Below are 14288 nucleotides of genomic sequence, written 5' to 3' on the forward strand. Positions count from 1 at the left end.
ATTATCATCATAAGGGACATAGTAATTTTATAAAACTCAACAAGCTAAGAGTGGCTAATTTGGCTAAAACATCATCATCACCATAACAAACATAGTAACTACATAAAACTTGGCTAGCTAAGAGTGGCTAATTTGGCTAAAACATCATCATCATCATCACCACCACCACCACATTATCACCATAAGGGACATTGTAATTTCATAAAACTTGGCAAGCTAAGAGTAGCTAATTAGGCTAAAACATCATCATCATCATCATCATCATCATCATCATCATCATCATCATCACCACCACTACATTATCACCGTAAAGGACATAATAACTTCATAAAACTTGGCAAGCTAAGAGTGGCTAATATGGCTAAAACATCCTCATCAACGTCACTTTATCATCATAAGGGTCATAGTAACTTTATAGAACTTGGCAAGCTAAGAATGGCTAATTAGGCTAAAACGTCACCATCGTTATCATCATCATTGTCATCACATTATCAAAGGGACATAGTAACTGCATAAAACTTAGCAAAGAGAGAGAGCTAAGAGTGGCTACCCATTGATGTGGTGTGATGTGATGTTTTAATTTCAAATTTAACAAATGTGATGACGATGCCATCTATTTGCACTACTGTGTTTCTGTTTTTATTTAACTATAGGCTACATAAGTATTTTTTGTGATACATATCATTTACATATGATGAGGTAACGCTGTGAGTTTCTCCACTGTGGGATAAATAAAGATGTTTCTCATCTTATCTTATCTTAAAACATCCTTGTTGTCATAATTTTTCATCCCATATTGTATTGTATGCCAGCAGTAGAGATAGTTGATGCATCAGATCCTCAAGATCATTCCAAATAATACAGCATAAACTTTAGCACATGCCAGAGTGCACCGAATGCATGTACTGCATGTGTTGGTGTGCATTCAAGTCCAGATGAAAAATAGTGGGGGCAGGTAGACTTTCCTAATGGAGAACAGTGCCTCACTCCACAGAATACGACTGATCAATAGGAGCTGTTGAATTATTAATATGCAGACATACTCTTGGCTGCGCCCAGGTCAGCCACTGTACACTATGTGTTGGATATTTTTACAGCATGCCATTCAAATATGAATTGTGTGAAGTGCATAAAGTGACACTACTTTGACATCTTGTCCTTGCGTGTCGTCTATACTAAACTAAATCACTCGCTTTCTTCATAACCAATCCCTGATGTTTCTGTCTACTAGACATCCAGACTTGTAGCAATCAATTGAAACACTGATTCCTGTAAGTCATGCATGCAGTGTGGAACACAAATCCATAAGCAAACATTCTGTTGGCTCAGCATCATTACACAAACACCCAAGAGGGAAAAACATATAAACAATCAAACATTGACTTTACATCAGTTGTAGTCAGGCAGACTAATAATGTGATAATGTTGTTGTTACACCCAGGAACTACACTTGCTGACTTGCAACATTTTATTACTGCCCACCCTTGCATTTGCCCACTTCAAAATGTTTCCCTGCCAGTATATCTGAGTCAGTGTTTGAAAGCAACATACTTTCCTGTTCAGTGGGGGGGTGTATGAAGAGACCATACTTCTTCTCAACCACAGGTATCCTATAAAATAGACAGTGCCCCGAGCGGTTGTCCTATTGCTGTGATAGTGCCCTGTTTAATGAGCCATATTGGATATGTCGTACAGTATTTGCTCATAAACTAATGCAAGTATATGGACTAAACTTTATAAAACACTATTTTGGTAGACAGGCACACATGCGCTCGCCGTAAGAACTGGCGCATCTTCAATTTTGTCTTGGAGCAAGTCCATTTAACGGTGTTTGGGAATTTGGCAGAGTGTGCTGTGCCTGCCGGCAGACTGGAACACCCATAAAAATAATAATAACAAAACAAACAAACAAAAAACAATCATAGCCGTTATTTTTGGTCAGTTTAGGTAATAACAAAGACTTCTTGCGACCAGTTTCGCCACCAGGATTCACAGTATTATGCACTTATGTGACATCAAAGTATTTTTGTCATTGTTAGACATGTCCCGGGGATCGGGACATAATCGCCGCTGGTGTTTCTGAAGGCTGACAATCGTATATAAGGATGGTTCCACTGGTCCATTGGTCTATGCCCGGGCAAGATTTGCGAAGTCAGGTTGCAAAAGACTAAGTTTAACTACTCAGAATCAAATTAAAATGACAAAGTCCGTTCAAGCTGAACACAATGGTTTATTGACAAAAAACGCAGACATGAGATGCTCCGTTTGCAAAGGGAATAGAGCTACAGAACAAAGAAATGCATTTGTTTATATAGCCAAAATTCAAAGTCCTTCCCCCGTAATATAGAACAGTAGATAAACACAAGATTATTAGTATTTAATAATATAGTGTTACTTGGATACCTTTAAAATTTAATATATGACCAAATTCAAACCACATCTTCATGTACAGTATAGCCCACTATTTTTTAAGATGGAATTTACCAAACTGTGACTTATTAGGCTTTGGCACCACAACCACGCAAGTCACAATTTGGCAAATTTCATATTAAAAAAAAACAAAATCAATACTTTTGGTCAGTCCCCATGTGTGGGTGTCATTTTCACAAATTATTTACCAACCTAAAGTATTGAAAATGGTTTGTTCGCTTTGATAATGCAATATTAATGGGGTAGATGCCACGGACTTCCGACTTTCGGGTTTTACACATCAGCGCCGTTTCCAGCCACTTTTGGCTGCGTTCCAACATTCGCACCCCCACCCCTGCGCTCTCAGTTATCTGAAATGCTTCGGACACTGAGACAGACACTACACACTTGCAGTCTTGCACCCGTCGACGGGAACGCGCAACCGAAGGGCACAAAGGCGGAAGAGCAAGTACTGGGACGCGGCCCACACGTCGCAAACCGGGAACATAGTAGATGGGGGAAAACCCGGAAGTCGGAAGTCCCGCCTCCTCCGTGGCATATAGTCCATAGTTGAAAAAAAACATGTTGTTTTTGTGGTCTCCTAAAAAGTGATGATTTTGGATGGTACAAGGTTTTGGCCCGATGCCAATGATAGATTGGTCAATAATTTGTAAAAATGATACCCACACAAGTCTGCACTGACCATAAATAAATAAATAATTAAATTTGCCCAATTGCGACTTATGAGGTTTTGGCCCGATGCCATCTATATGTATTCCCTCCCTGACCGTAAGGAAGATTGCATTATCCCTCAAAAGAAAATTTAACTCACATTCTGTTGTATACTTTTTGTGTTGCACACCACCCAGACAACCAGCTCACACGAATGTTGGCATTCAAGCACTCCAACTGTCTAACACCTCTTGAGCTTGTGGGGGTCAATATGTGATGTTGTAATGGCTAAATGCAGTCAATTGACAATGTTTGGTCTTAATCCCAATTGGAAAAAAAAGGTTGGTCCATCTCCAAGATGCAAATGAATAATGACGTATGATTCGGAGCCAAAGGAAGGATCTATCGTAGACACCATTTAGCCGCGTGAGTTTGTGTCTTGCACAGGAGTTAGTGGTTCCAAAAGCCTTTTGGTTACATTAGCCAAGAGTTAATTTGAGATACTGTATATGTTATCATATAATGCAATAGGTACTCGTGCATTATATGATAACATATAACACATAAAACATTAGTTTTGTTTTGTGTGATGTATCTTTAAGTAGCTATTATTATTATTACTCATATAATTATTGTTATTACTATTACCATTTATGTCCTTTGCACGCTTTAGAAAAATACTAGCAGTTGATGAAAAGCAATAAACATTTTATTCAACTAGTTCAATTATTTCACTAGTTCAACTAGTTTAATTGCAAACTATTATACATAATGATTTTAACCAGCCATCTGTCAACAAATAATGATATTTGAGAGACGGTTGCTGCATTCAAAGAAGTGATTACAGTCACTTTTTCCTCCCCCTTCTCACTTGGCAGGAAATGTGATCCCCATGTGGCCAGATTGCTTCATCAGTCTAGTGTGAGCAGTGAGATGCAGCTGACTGAGACAGTAATGGACATGCAGTGATGGATGCCGGATCACCCGATGACCGCATGTCTTAGTTTCATTATGACGCAGCAGTACCGTGCTGCGGGAAATGTTTGGGGGTCTGCATGGTGATAAAATACAGTAGAGCATGGAGAAAAATGGAAATTAATTATTATATAATCCTCTTAGACAGTAAGGTGTAATGTCTCAGGTCATATTTTTAATGATTGGCTCAATATTTGATTGGTTGAAATCATTTCACATTTGAAGTTACTACATAGATGGATGGACCGAGCGGGAGCGCGCGGTTGGGGAGCGCAGGAGTGGGGGTGCGAGTGTTGGAACGCGGCCAGCAGTGGCGGGAAACGGCGCTGATGTGTAAACCACGGAAGTCGTAAGTCGGTGGCATCTACCCCATTCTCCGGAGTTTGTGAACTCACAAATACCGCGAGAATTCATCTTGCAGAGCAAGGTTAGGTCCATGGGTCAAGAAAAAGAAAAAAGCACGACCACGAGGGTGCCGGAATTATGTAAGGGCTGACAATGCTGTGGCCCTGCACAACACATGAGAACCAAGAAGAGTCGTGAGACAATCCCAGCCAGCCCAAATAGATTACTCTAACATTATGTGACACTCAAAAATATGTGGTCACAATAATTTTGTTGATGGGCGCATATTTTGTATTCCTGATTTATTTTTATTTTTTTTAATACAAAATGTAAAATTGAGTGAAAAATAATCTTTCAAAGTATGTTGCTTAACGTGGATAGGAAACAAAAAAACGGAACCATTTTGTTTAGGTGTTGTTTCGCCCAGGTTCCTACTTTGGTGAGGTTACTCACTCCCCTCTCCCGTCAGAGGAAATTTGGGATGAAGCGCAGCTGGTTTGTGTCTTCACTTATTACCTGTGTTTTTTTAGGCGTTTAGACACAGAGACTAAAAATCTCTTTGTTATATGGGATTCCAAGGCTTTGGAACCGCATCAATTGCTGTACAGTGCAACAACTGGCTTAAACGATTCAATCACAATTCAATAACAATGACAGCACAGCTAGGTATTAGTATTCAAGGCACAGACAAGGAGGAGGGATAGAAGCAGGCAGGACACCCTTGCATGGATTCCCTAAATAAATATAAAGCAAGAATATATAGCTAATCCCTCAGGGCATCACTAACACCAGAGCCTGAGTGGAGCAAACTGCTTTTCAATACAAGGGTAAATTAGATTTCAATGTCCAAAGGAGATTTGTTTTTCAATGTGACATTTGCATGTCAGCAAGCAGTTTAGATATGATCATTGGATGCTGACTAGCTGAACTTTGAAGGAATATACCTTTTATAAACCCAATAGAGATCCAGTCAGGCTGACAATTCATTTTCTAACATGAGAACAAACAAAGACAACACTTTCTTCAGCATATACTGTAAGATATTGTGGATGTTCATCACTGTCCAAGTCCACAGTGACCTATGCCAGTGGATGTGGGTCAACTTTGAAGAATACCCATCCATTGATGCAAATTCAGATAAACCGTAGGCTGGACAATATCCACGCCAATGGAAAAGATAACAATTAGGTACATGTGTTTTATGTCTTACTACCATACAGCAGGCAGCAAATCAGCAATAAGATTCACATGTGTGTCTGAAGACACATCCACTGCATGGCTTTATCCTCTATTTCCTCTACTGTAGATTATGTCATTGATTTCAGATCCTCCATTTGTTACATGTGAGAGAAGAAATACAGGCTGCTACTGAACATTGCCGGATTAGTGTTTACAGCACATGCATGGACAAGCCACGCAAAACTATTAAAGGTTCGTTGGTTGATTGAACATACAAACACATTACAAAGATATTCAATTAAAAATGGAAAATAGAAAAGTATGATCTATAGATCTTATAGGTCTTAGTTCAGTGCAGCTTACAAGTTCAAAGGGAGTTAGAAGAAGATGAAGTAGAAAAACTTATTTAGTCCTACCCTTGTTCTCTATTATTACTCATATCGTCATGTTAATTAACTCAGTCACTGCCATTGACGGCTATAAACGTCAAAAATTCAATTGAACTATTTTTGCAAAAAAAAAAAAAATCAGTTTTGTTAACAAGAGTATGAAAACCTAGATTTTTTTTATTGTACATTTAGAACAGATATGAAATGTGTGATTAATCGCAAGTTAACTAGTGAAGTCATGCGATTGACACAATGAGGCTGTTTTAGGACCCAGAGGAAGAGGTGGAGGGTTTAGCAGCTTTTATTTAGCAAAACAAAAGCTCTTCGTGGAGAGGGAGAAAGTAAATGCTATTCAAAGATTAACTGAAAGCGCTCCAAAAGGGAGGAAGTTCAAAACTACATTCAAAAACAAAAATCACTCTATGACTAAACAAAGCTAAGCTATACAAAATTACAAACAAAAGTTCTTTCACGAGACAAGGCGATAAAGGCAACAAGGCTGTGGTCTATGGCAGGCTTCAGTGGCTCAAACGAAAACACTTCGGCACAAGACAGGGGGAACGCATACTATTTAACACATGAGGGTAATGGGGCACAGGTGAACACAATCAGGGTTGACACAGACACCACACGAGGAAGGGCAAGTGACCTGAAACGAGAGGATTAAGTTTTTTCAAAATAAAACAGGAAATGACAAGACACCCTCACCGCGGTGTGACAGTACCCCTCCCCCTAGGGCTGACTCCTGACGGCCCAGGCTGGTCAGGATGATCCCTAAAAAAGTCTTTAATTAGAGAGTCATCCATGATGAAGCGGGAAGGTATCCACTGTCCCTCCTCGGGCCCATACCCCTCCCAGTCCACCAAGAACTGCCTGCCCCGGCCCCGCTTGCGGACGGCCAGTAATCGCTTTACTTTGTAAAGGGACCCCCATCCACAATCACAGGAGGCGGTGGGGGCGTAGGAGCCGGAACCAGAGAACTCTCCCTGACTGGCTTGACTTGGCTTGGCTTACGTGGAACGTTGGGTGAACACGCAGGGACCGAGGCAGGCGAAGACGGACCGCGGCCGGGTTGATCACCTTGGAGATGGGGTATGGGCCCACAAACCGAGGCACCAACTTTTGGCATGGCACCTTTAAGTGCAGATGTTTGGCTGACAGCCACACTTTGTTCCCTGGCTGGTATACTGGAGCAGGTCTCCTCTTCCGATCCGCTGCTCGCTTGCCTCTGTCCCTCTGGCGCTCCAGAACCTGCCGAGCGGCTGCCCAGACGCGATAGCAACGACGGACCAAGGCCTCAGACTCTAGGTTAGCAAAAAGGGGAGGATCGTATCCAAAAACGCATTTGAAGGGGGTGAGTCCAGTGGCAGAGGTAGGCAGGGAGTTATGGGCAAACTCAACCCAGACCAGGTGTTTGCGCCACGATGCAGGATTCTGAGAGACAAGACACCGTAAACCGGTTTCCAGCTGCTGGTTGAGACGTTCCGACTGACCGTTAGCCTCAGGGTGGTACCCTGAGGTTAGGCTGGCTTTGGCGCCGATTAGGCGGCAAAACTCCTTACAGAAGCGTGACACAAACTGGGGCCCCCGATCCGACACAATATCTCTAGGGAACCCGTAAACTCGAAAAACGTGTTTAATCATGACCTTAGCCATTTCCTTGGCTGAGGGAAGCTTTGACAAGGCTAAGAATCGGACCATCTTTGAAAATCGGTCGACTACTGTGAGAACGGTGGTTTTCCCTCTGGAGAGGGGAAGTCTTGTGACAAAATCCAGGGATATTTCTGCCCATGGTCTGGAAGGAATGGGAAGAGGCTGTAGCAGACCCATACGTGATCTGGTGGATGTCTTGTTTCGGGCACATACCGAGCAGGCCTCGACGTACTCCCGGACCTCCGGCTCCATGTAAGGCCACCAGAAACGCCGGGAGATGGCGTAAATTGTCCGTCGGACTCCCGGATGACAGGATAGAAGCGAGGTGTGACCCCAATGGATCACCTGTGGGCGCAGCTGCTCTGGAACAAATAGTCTATTCGCCGGGCATCCTTTTGGTGGGGTTGCCTCACCGTTGGCTCGTTTAACTTCCCTCTCGATTTGCCATGTCACGGCTCCAATCACACAGTTCGGCGAAAGGATGGTCTCTGGTTCCTTAGTTACTGGCTCGGGGTCATAGAGACGGGACAGGGCGTCGGGTTTGACGTTTCGAGACCCCGGCCTGTAAGTGAGAGAGAAGGAAAAACGGTTGAAGAACAGTGCCCATCTGGCCTGGCGTGAGTTGAGTCTCTTGGCTTTGCGTATGTATTCCAGGTTCTTGTGATCGGTCCAGACCACCAATGGATGATTCGCCCCCTCAAGCCAGTGCCTCCACTCTTCCAGAGCAAGCTTGACCGCCAGAAGCTCTTTGTGCCCCCGACGTCATAGTTCCGCTCGGCCTTGGAAAGTCGTCGTGACAAGAATGTGCAGGGGTGCATCTTTCCATCCTTCCCTGCAAGTTGAGACAGGACAGCTCCGATCCCCTCATTGGACGCATCCACTTCCACCATGAATTGCCACTGTGGATCTGGTACTATGAGGATCGGAGCTGTGACAAATCGTTTCTTGAGTGCTTGAAAGGCGGCTTCAGCCGCTGGTGGCCAACTGAACCTCACCAGAGGGGAGGTGAGGGCATGCAGAGGGGCAGCTATTGCGCTGAACCCTCTGATGAAGCGTCGGTAAAAGTTTGCAAACCCGAGGAACTGCTGAACCTTCTTGCGGCTATCAGGAGTGGGCCACTCCGTCACGGCCCTAGTTTTAGCCGGGTCCATCTGAACCCTCCCCGGGGCTATGACAATACCCAGAAAAGAGACGGTTTCGGCATGAAAGACGCATTTCTCGGCCTTGACATACAGTTTGTGCTCCAGCAGTCTTTGCAGAACCTTGGAAACATGGATCTGATGAGTGGCTAGATCTGACGAGTATACCAGTATGTCGTCTAAATAAACGTACACAAACTGGTCCAGAAAGTCTCTCAAAACGTCGTTGATCATGGCCTGGAAAACCGCAGGAGCGTTAGTGAGTCCGAAGGGCATGACCAGGTATTCATAATGGCCACTAGGTGTATTGAACCCTGTCTTCCACTCATCCCCCTCTCGGATCCTAATGAGGTGGTAGGCATTGCGCAAGTCCAATTTAGTAAAGATCGTGGCTTGTTGGAGATTTTCAAAAACGGAGGACATGAGAGGAAGACGGTAGCGGTTCTTTATCGTAATGTCATTGAGGAGGCTATAGTCTATACATGGCCGTAAAGAACCATCCTTCTTCCCCACAAAAAAGAAACCTGCTCCCGCTGGTGATGAGGAAGGACGAATCAGTCCAACCTTCAGGGAAGTTTCGATGTAATCCCTAAGGGCCGCCTTCTCTGGTCCTGAAACGGAATATAGGCGTCCCTTGGGAATGGTGGAACCAGGAATCAGCTCTATGGCACAGTCATAGACACGATGGGGTGGGAGCGACATGGCCTTGGTCTTGCTGAAGATCTCCTGGAGGGACGATGCTCAAATTCGGGTTTTCTGCGTCTGTGAAGGATTTGACAGAAATGTGATCAACAGTGGTGATGTCTGCTTCTCGATTTGGTGAACCAATCCCATGGCTCACACAATTCTTTCCCCATCCCAGAACTTCGCCGGTTACCCAATCTACATGGGGGTTGTGTTCACACAACCAGGGGTGCCCTAGGACCAGGGTCCGTGAAGGAGACTGAAAAACTAGGTGCTCCTTATGTTTGCCAACTTGGAGCTGGATGGGTTCTGTGATGTGCGTAATGATGAATAATTCACTTCCATTTAGTGCCCTAGCCTTAATGGGCTTGATTAGCGGCTCAGTCTTGGCTCCTAAATGTCTCACCAGCCCCCAGTCAATTAGGCTCTCGTCGGCCCCAGAATCTATCAGGGCATAGAGGTCTGTGGGAGTGGTGTGATGATTGATCCTCACTGGTGTGAGTTTTCGTGGAACCGCCGCTGGAGTCGTGACTTGACTCACCATTTGGGTCCTTTTGGCTGGGCAGGCGACCACGAGGTGATCTCGGTTCCCGCAGTAGAAACACAGCCCTTCCCGCTGTCGACGCCGTCTCTCCTCCAGCGAAATCCGCGCTCTGCCCAGTTGCATGGGCTCCTCCTCTGGTTGGCGCTGAACTGACAGGGATCCGAGAGGAGCTGACACACCTGATGTTGGGAAACGCGGGGATCCCTCCATCGTCCTGGCCCGGCGACCGCGGCTCTGCGTCACCTCCTGCAGCCGATGATCCGTCCGTATGGCCAGGGCGATGAGGGAGTCCAAATCCGGTGGTAGATCGACTGCGATGAGAAGCTCTTGGATGGACGTTGCCAGGCCCTTGAGGAAAACGTCGTAGAACGCCGTGGTGTTCCAGCCACTCTCTGCCGCAAGAGTGCGGAAGCGTATGGCATAGTCGCTCACGGAGTCCCTTCCTTGAATCAGGCTGCTTAGCTGCTGGGCCTTTTCCCGGTCGGAACAGGCTGGGTCAAACAATCCCTGAAGAGCGGCTCGGAATTCCGTGGCGGAGCTGCAGAGTGGGGAACTGCGGGCCCACTCTGCCGTGGCCCAGGCTCTGGCTCTCCCAGTCAGGTGGGAAATCATGAAAGCCACCCGTGAACGATCTGTGGGAAAAGCCTGGAGGGAGTACTCAAAATGAATGTCACTGTCTGTTAAAAAGGCTTTGCATTGTCCTGGCTCTCCAGAGAATCGCTCAGGAGAGGCTAGCTTGATCCCCGATCCGGTATACGGCACGGGTGACATCGGCAAGGTAGCTTGAGTCACTGGCTCGGCCGGATGGCTATTGGTGCGACTTCGAGCGCCCGGAATCTGAGCTGAAAGCTCGGTCATTTGCGTTGCCATGGCGGTCTGAAACTCCTCTTGCCGGCGTAAACGGGCATCCTTAGCCCGCAACGCTGCGATCATTTGCTCTCTCTCTGCTGGGTCCATGCTGGCCGAAGTGTTCTGACACAACGAGGCTGTTTTAGGACCCAGACGCAGAGGAAGAGGTGGAGGGTTTAGCAGCTTTTATTTAGCAAAACAAAAGCTCTTCGTGGAGAGGGAGAAAGTAAATGCTATTCAAAGATTAACTGAAAGCGCTCCAAAAGGGAGGAAGTTCAAAACTACATTCAAAAACAAAAATCACTCTATGACTAAACAAAGCTAAGCTATACAAAATTACAAACAAAAGTTCTTTCACGAGACAAGGCGATAAAGGCAACAAGGCAACAAGGTAACAAGGTAACAAGGTAACAAGGTAACAAGGTAACAAGGTAACAAGGTAACAAGGTAACAAGGTAACAAGGTAACAAGGTAACAAGGCTGTGGTCTATGGCAGGCTTCAGTGGCTCAAACGAAAACACTTCGGCACAAGACAGGGGGAATGCAGACTATTTAACACATGAGGGTAATGGGGCACAGGTGGACACAATCAGGGATCAGGGTTGACACAGACACCACACGAGGAAGGGCAAGTGACCTGAAACGAGAGGATTCAGTTTTTTCAAAATAAAACAGGAAATGACAAGACACCCTCACCGCGGTGTGACAGCGATTAATCACGATTAAAAACTTTAATCGCCTGACGCCCTGATTTTTTTTAATATATATTTTTAATCATTCTCTGCCATTGACGGCTATAAACGTCAAAATTTCATTTTAAAAATTTCGATTTAATTAACCTTTTTTTTCCAATTTTTGTTAACAAGAGTATGAAAACCTAGAATTTATATCGTACATTTAGAACCGATATAAAATTTGTGATTAATCGTGAGTTAACTAGTGAAGTCATGCGATTAATTACATTTTTTTTTTTTTAAATCTCTTGACCCTAATTTTTAATGATCTTTTTTTAATGAATTAATGGCAGTGAATGAGTTAATAAAGTAATTAATTAATAGATGTTTCTCACCACTTTTGTTAACATTTGCTTTTCAATTTTGATAGGAAAATAGCAGTTTTGCAGGACAGGTTACAAATACATTCAAAATATATACTGTACTTGATTAAATACAGAGTTAGCAGAGACTAATTAGTACTAAATTCAACAATAACTGCATTATGAAATAGACAGTAGCTTCAACCAACCTTTGACATGCGAAGAAAACTGAGCTGTGTGCTTGGTCTCAAACAGCTGTAGCTCACTGTTCAAGTCGCAGACACTCAAATCAACATTCCAGGAGAGCAAACCTGGTAGATTAAAATAGAAGAAGTGTGAATCGTATAGAATGCTCAGCATCTGAATGTTGCGTATAAGATTTTGTATGAAATGATTGTGATCATAGATTTTTTTTCTTCCTTTCTTTTAATTTGGCCTACTGTCAACTAAATTAGTGTTTCCCACACCATGTTAATACATGGATGGCCTAAATTTACTTGGCCAACTAAGGAGGAAATTACAATACATTCATTTAACTTTTATTTTGAATGAAATACATGATTTTAAAAGAATGTGGCAATCTATTTCTGAATGTTCTGAACTCCCACTACCATGCCAGTGTTGCATTGAGCAAAATGATGTCATTAGCTGAAATGAGAGTGAATCAACAGGACCTCCGTTGGTTAGAGCAGTGCACTCCAGTTGTCCTTATATTTGTCAAGGTGTCGTTATTAAATAATTAAACACAATCAACAGGTTTATATTTACATTATGATCAATGAATTCAATGCAATCCACTTTATTTCTATTGTACATATAAAATCTAATAAAACCAACTATATATATAAAAAAAGTCAATAAAATAATAAAATACACAAGGTAAAATAAAAAATACTTTAAAAAAATACATTAAAAAATAATAAAAAATACAATAAAACTTTTGTACTTGAAATGGTGCATGGAAAAAGTTAAGATAAAAAAAAATCCAGTCTTCATGTCTTTATAGAAAAAACATTAGCACAATCACATTTTATTGATACTATATTTATAATTGGTAGTTTTTAGTGGTTTTATTTGCTAAAATAAGTTTACAGATGCCTAAGCAAACAGCCTTTGGCAGCATATTCACTACTACAGTTCGTGTTTTCTTGTCTACTTTTCACATAATTGAATGTTATTTTGTATTTTGATCCGATTATAGCAAGTTAATCCCTGAAGCAGGTCATTAGTCAACTCATTTTCAGTCTTACCTTCTGTGATCTGTTTTTTGGCAGAGTCCAGGTGATCGCTGGTGACAATCTGTCCAATGACAATCAGCATGCGATATTTGTTGTGCTGTAAAGCAGCTCCAGCATGTTGCTGATTGTGGTGCTGAACAGGCTCCCCTGGCTTGGCTTGCTTTGCTGGAGTAGCTACGACAAAAGGGATTTCCATGGTAACAGTCCCACTAGTGGACGCTGAACTCTTTTCCATCTCCATGACAACTGTGTCTAGAGAAAGGATGTTGGGTGCAGGATGAACTGGGAGGACTTGTGGGTGTGGCCCTGGTGGAAATATCATTTTTAATTGGATAACGTGTTATGTGACTATTTGATGTCACAAAGCTTTATTGGCCAAAACAACAAGGGATTTGAACATTTATGTTGATCAGATTCATGACACCTCTGAAACAGACTGCTGAGAATGAGAATGGATGATGAAGGTGATTGGGAGGATTGCGATGTTTTCCTCTCTATTGACTCCCAAGAGGACAATATTAAACATACAAAAATATATGAGAGTATTAATTAAAAGAAAATACATAGTCGTTACCTAAAAGGAAATATGCGAGTAATCAATATCACTTATCTCCCTTACATTTCTTCAACTGCACAAAACAAAAGGTGAAAAACACACAAAAAGGGTCTATTTATAACATTGGCACTAATAGTACCAGGCAATTCAATTTCATGTGACTCTTCTTTGTTCCCATTGTGATCAAAACAATGTTTCATCTATGCACAAAGAAGACAGATAACAGAGCCTTCAGTCAGAATTGGCATACAGTTAGTTATTTTAGGCTTTGTAGGCCATGTGAATAAGTTCATTCTGTGCCTTAAAAAAAGGCTGCAAATTGGTGTATTAATAGTGAAAATAAAAATGTTTTAAAAGTGAGGACAGAAGACAGACATTATTGTGAACATCAAGTTAAACTGAAATAATTTGTAGCTCGACCCACTTTTATAGAAGTTAATAATAAAGAACATGCTTTGTTTAAAAATAGCCTCTGACAACACCTTTTTCAAATAGTATATTTGTAAAGCCATTTCAAATTAGATTGTTTTACTACCAAAGGCATATTGCTCAACATCCACTACTGTATTTATTCATGGTATAAACTAGTGGTGCAGCTACACTTTCTGTCACTTACCTAA

The 14288-nt window shown here is 42.7% G+C and overlaps 1 protein-coding gene across 1 annotated transcript in view; it reads right to left on the bottom strand.

The window, feature by feature from the left end:
* Positions 1–14288, bottom strand: part of map1aa (microtubule-associated protein 1Aa) — a 48054-nt gene that overhangs the window by 31498 nt on the left and 2268 nt on the right. Inside the window, exons 2-3 of the mRNA XM_077564670.1 lie at positions 13125–13418; positions 12084–12185 (exon numbers count right to left, since the gene is read on the bottom strand). Coding sequence (XP_077420796.1) covers positions 12084–12185; positions 13125–13353 — 331 coding nt within the window. The 5' untranslated portion in view covers positions 13354–13418. The remainder of the gene's footprint in view (positions 1–12083; positions 12186–13124; positions 13419–14288) is intronic.

Source organism: Vanacampus margaritifer, chromosome 4 (assembly GCF_051991255.1).
Source record: "Vanacampus margaritifer isolate UIUO_Vmar chromosome 4, RoL_Vmar_1.0, whole genome shotgun sequence".
Classification (NCBI taxonomy): Eukaryota; Metazoa; Chordata; class Actinopteri; order Syngnathiformes; family Syngnathidae; genus Vanacampus; species Vanacampus margaritifer.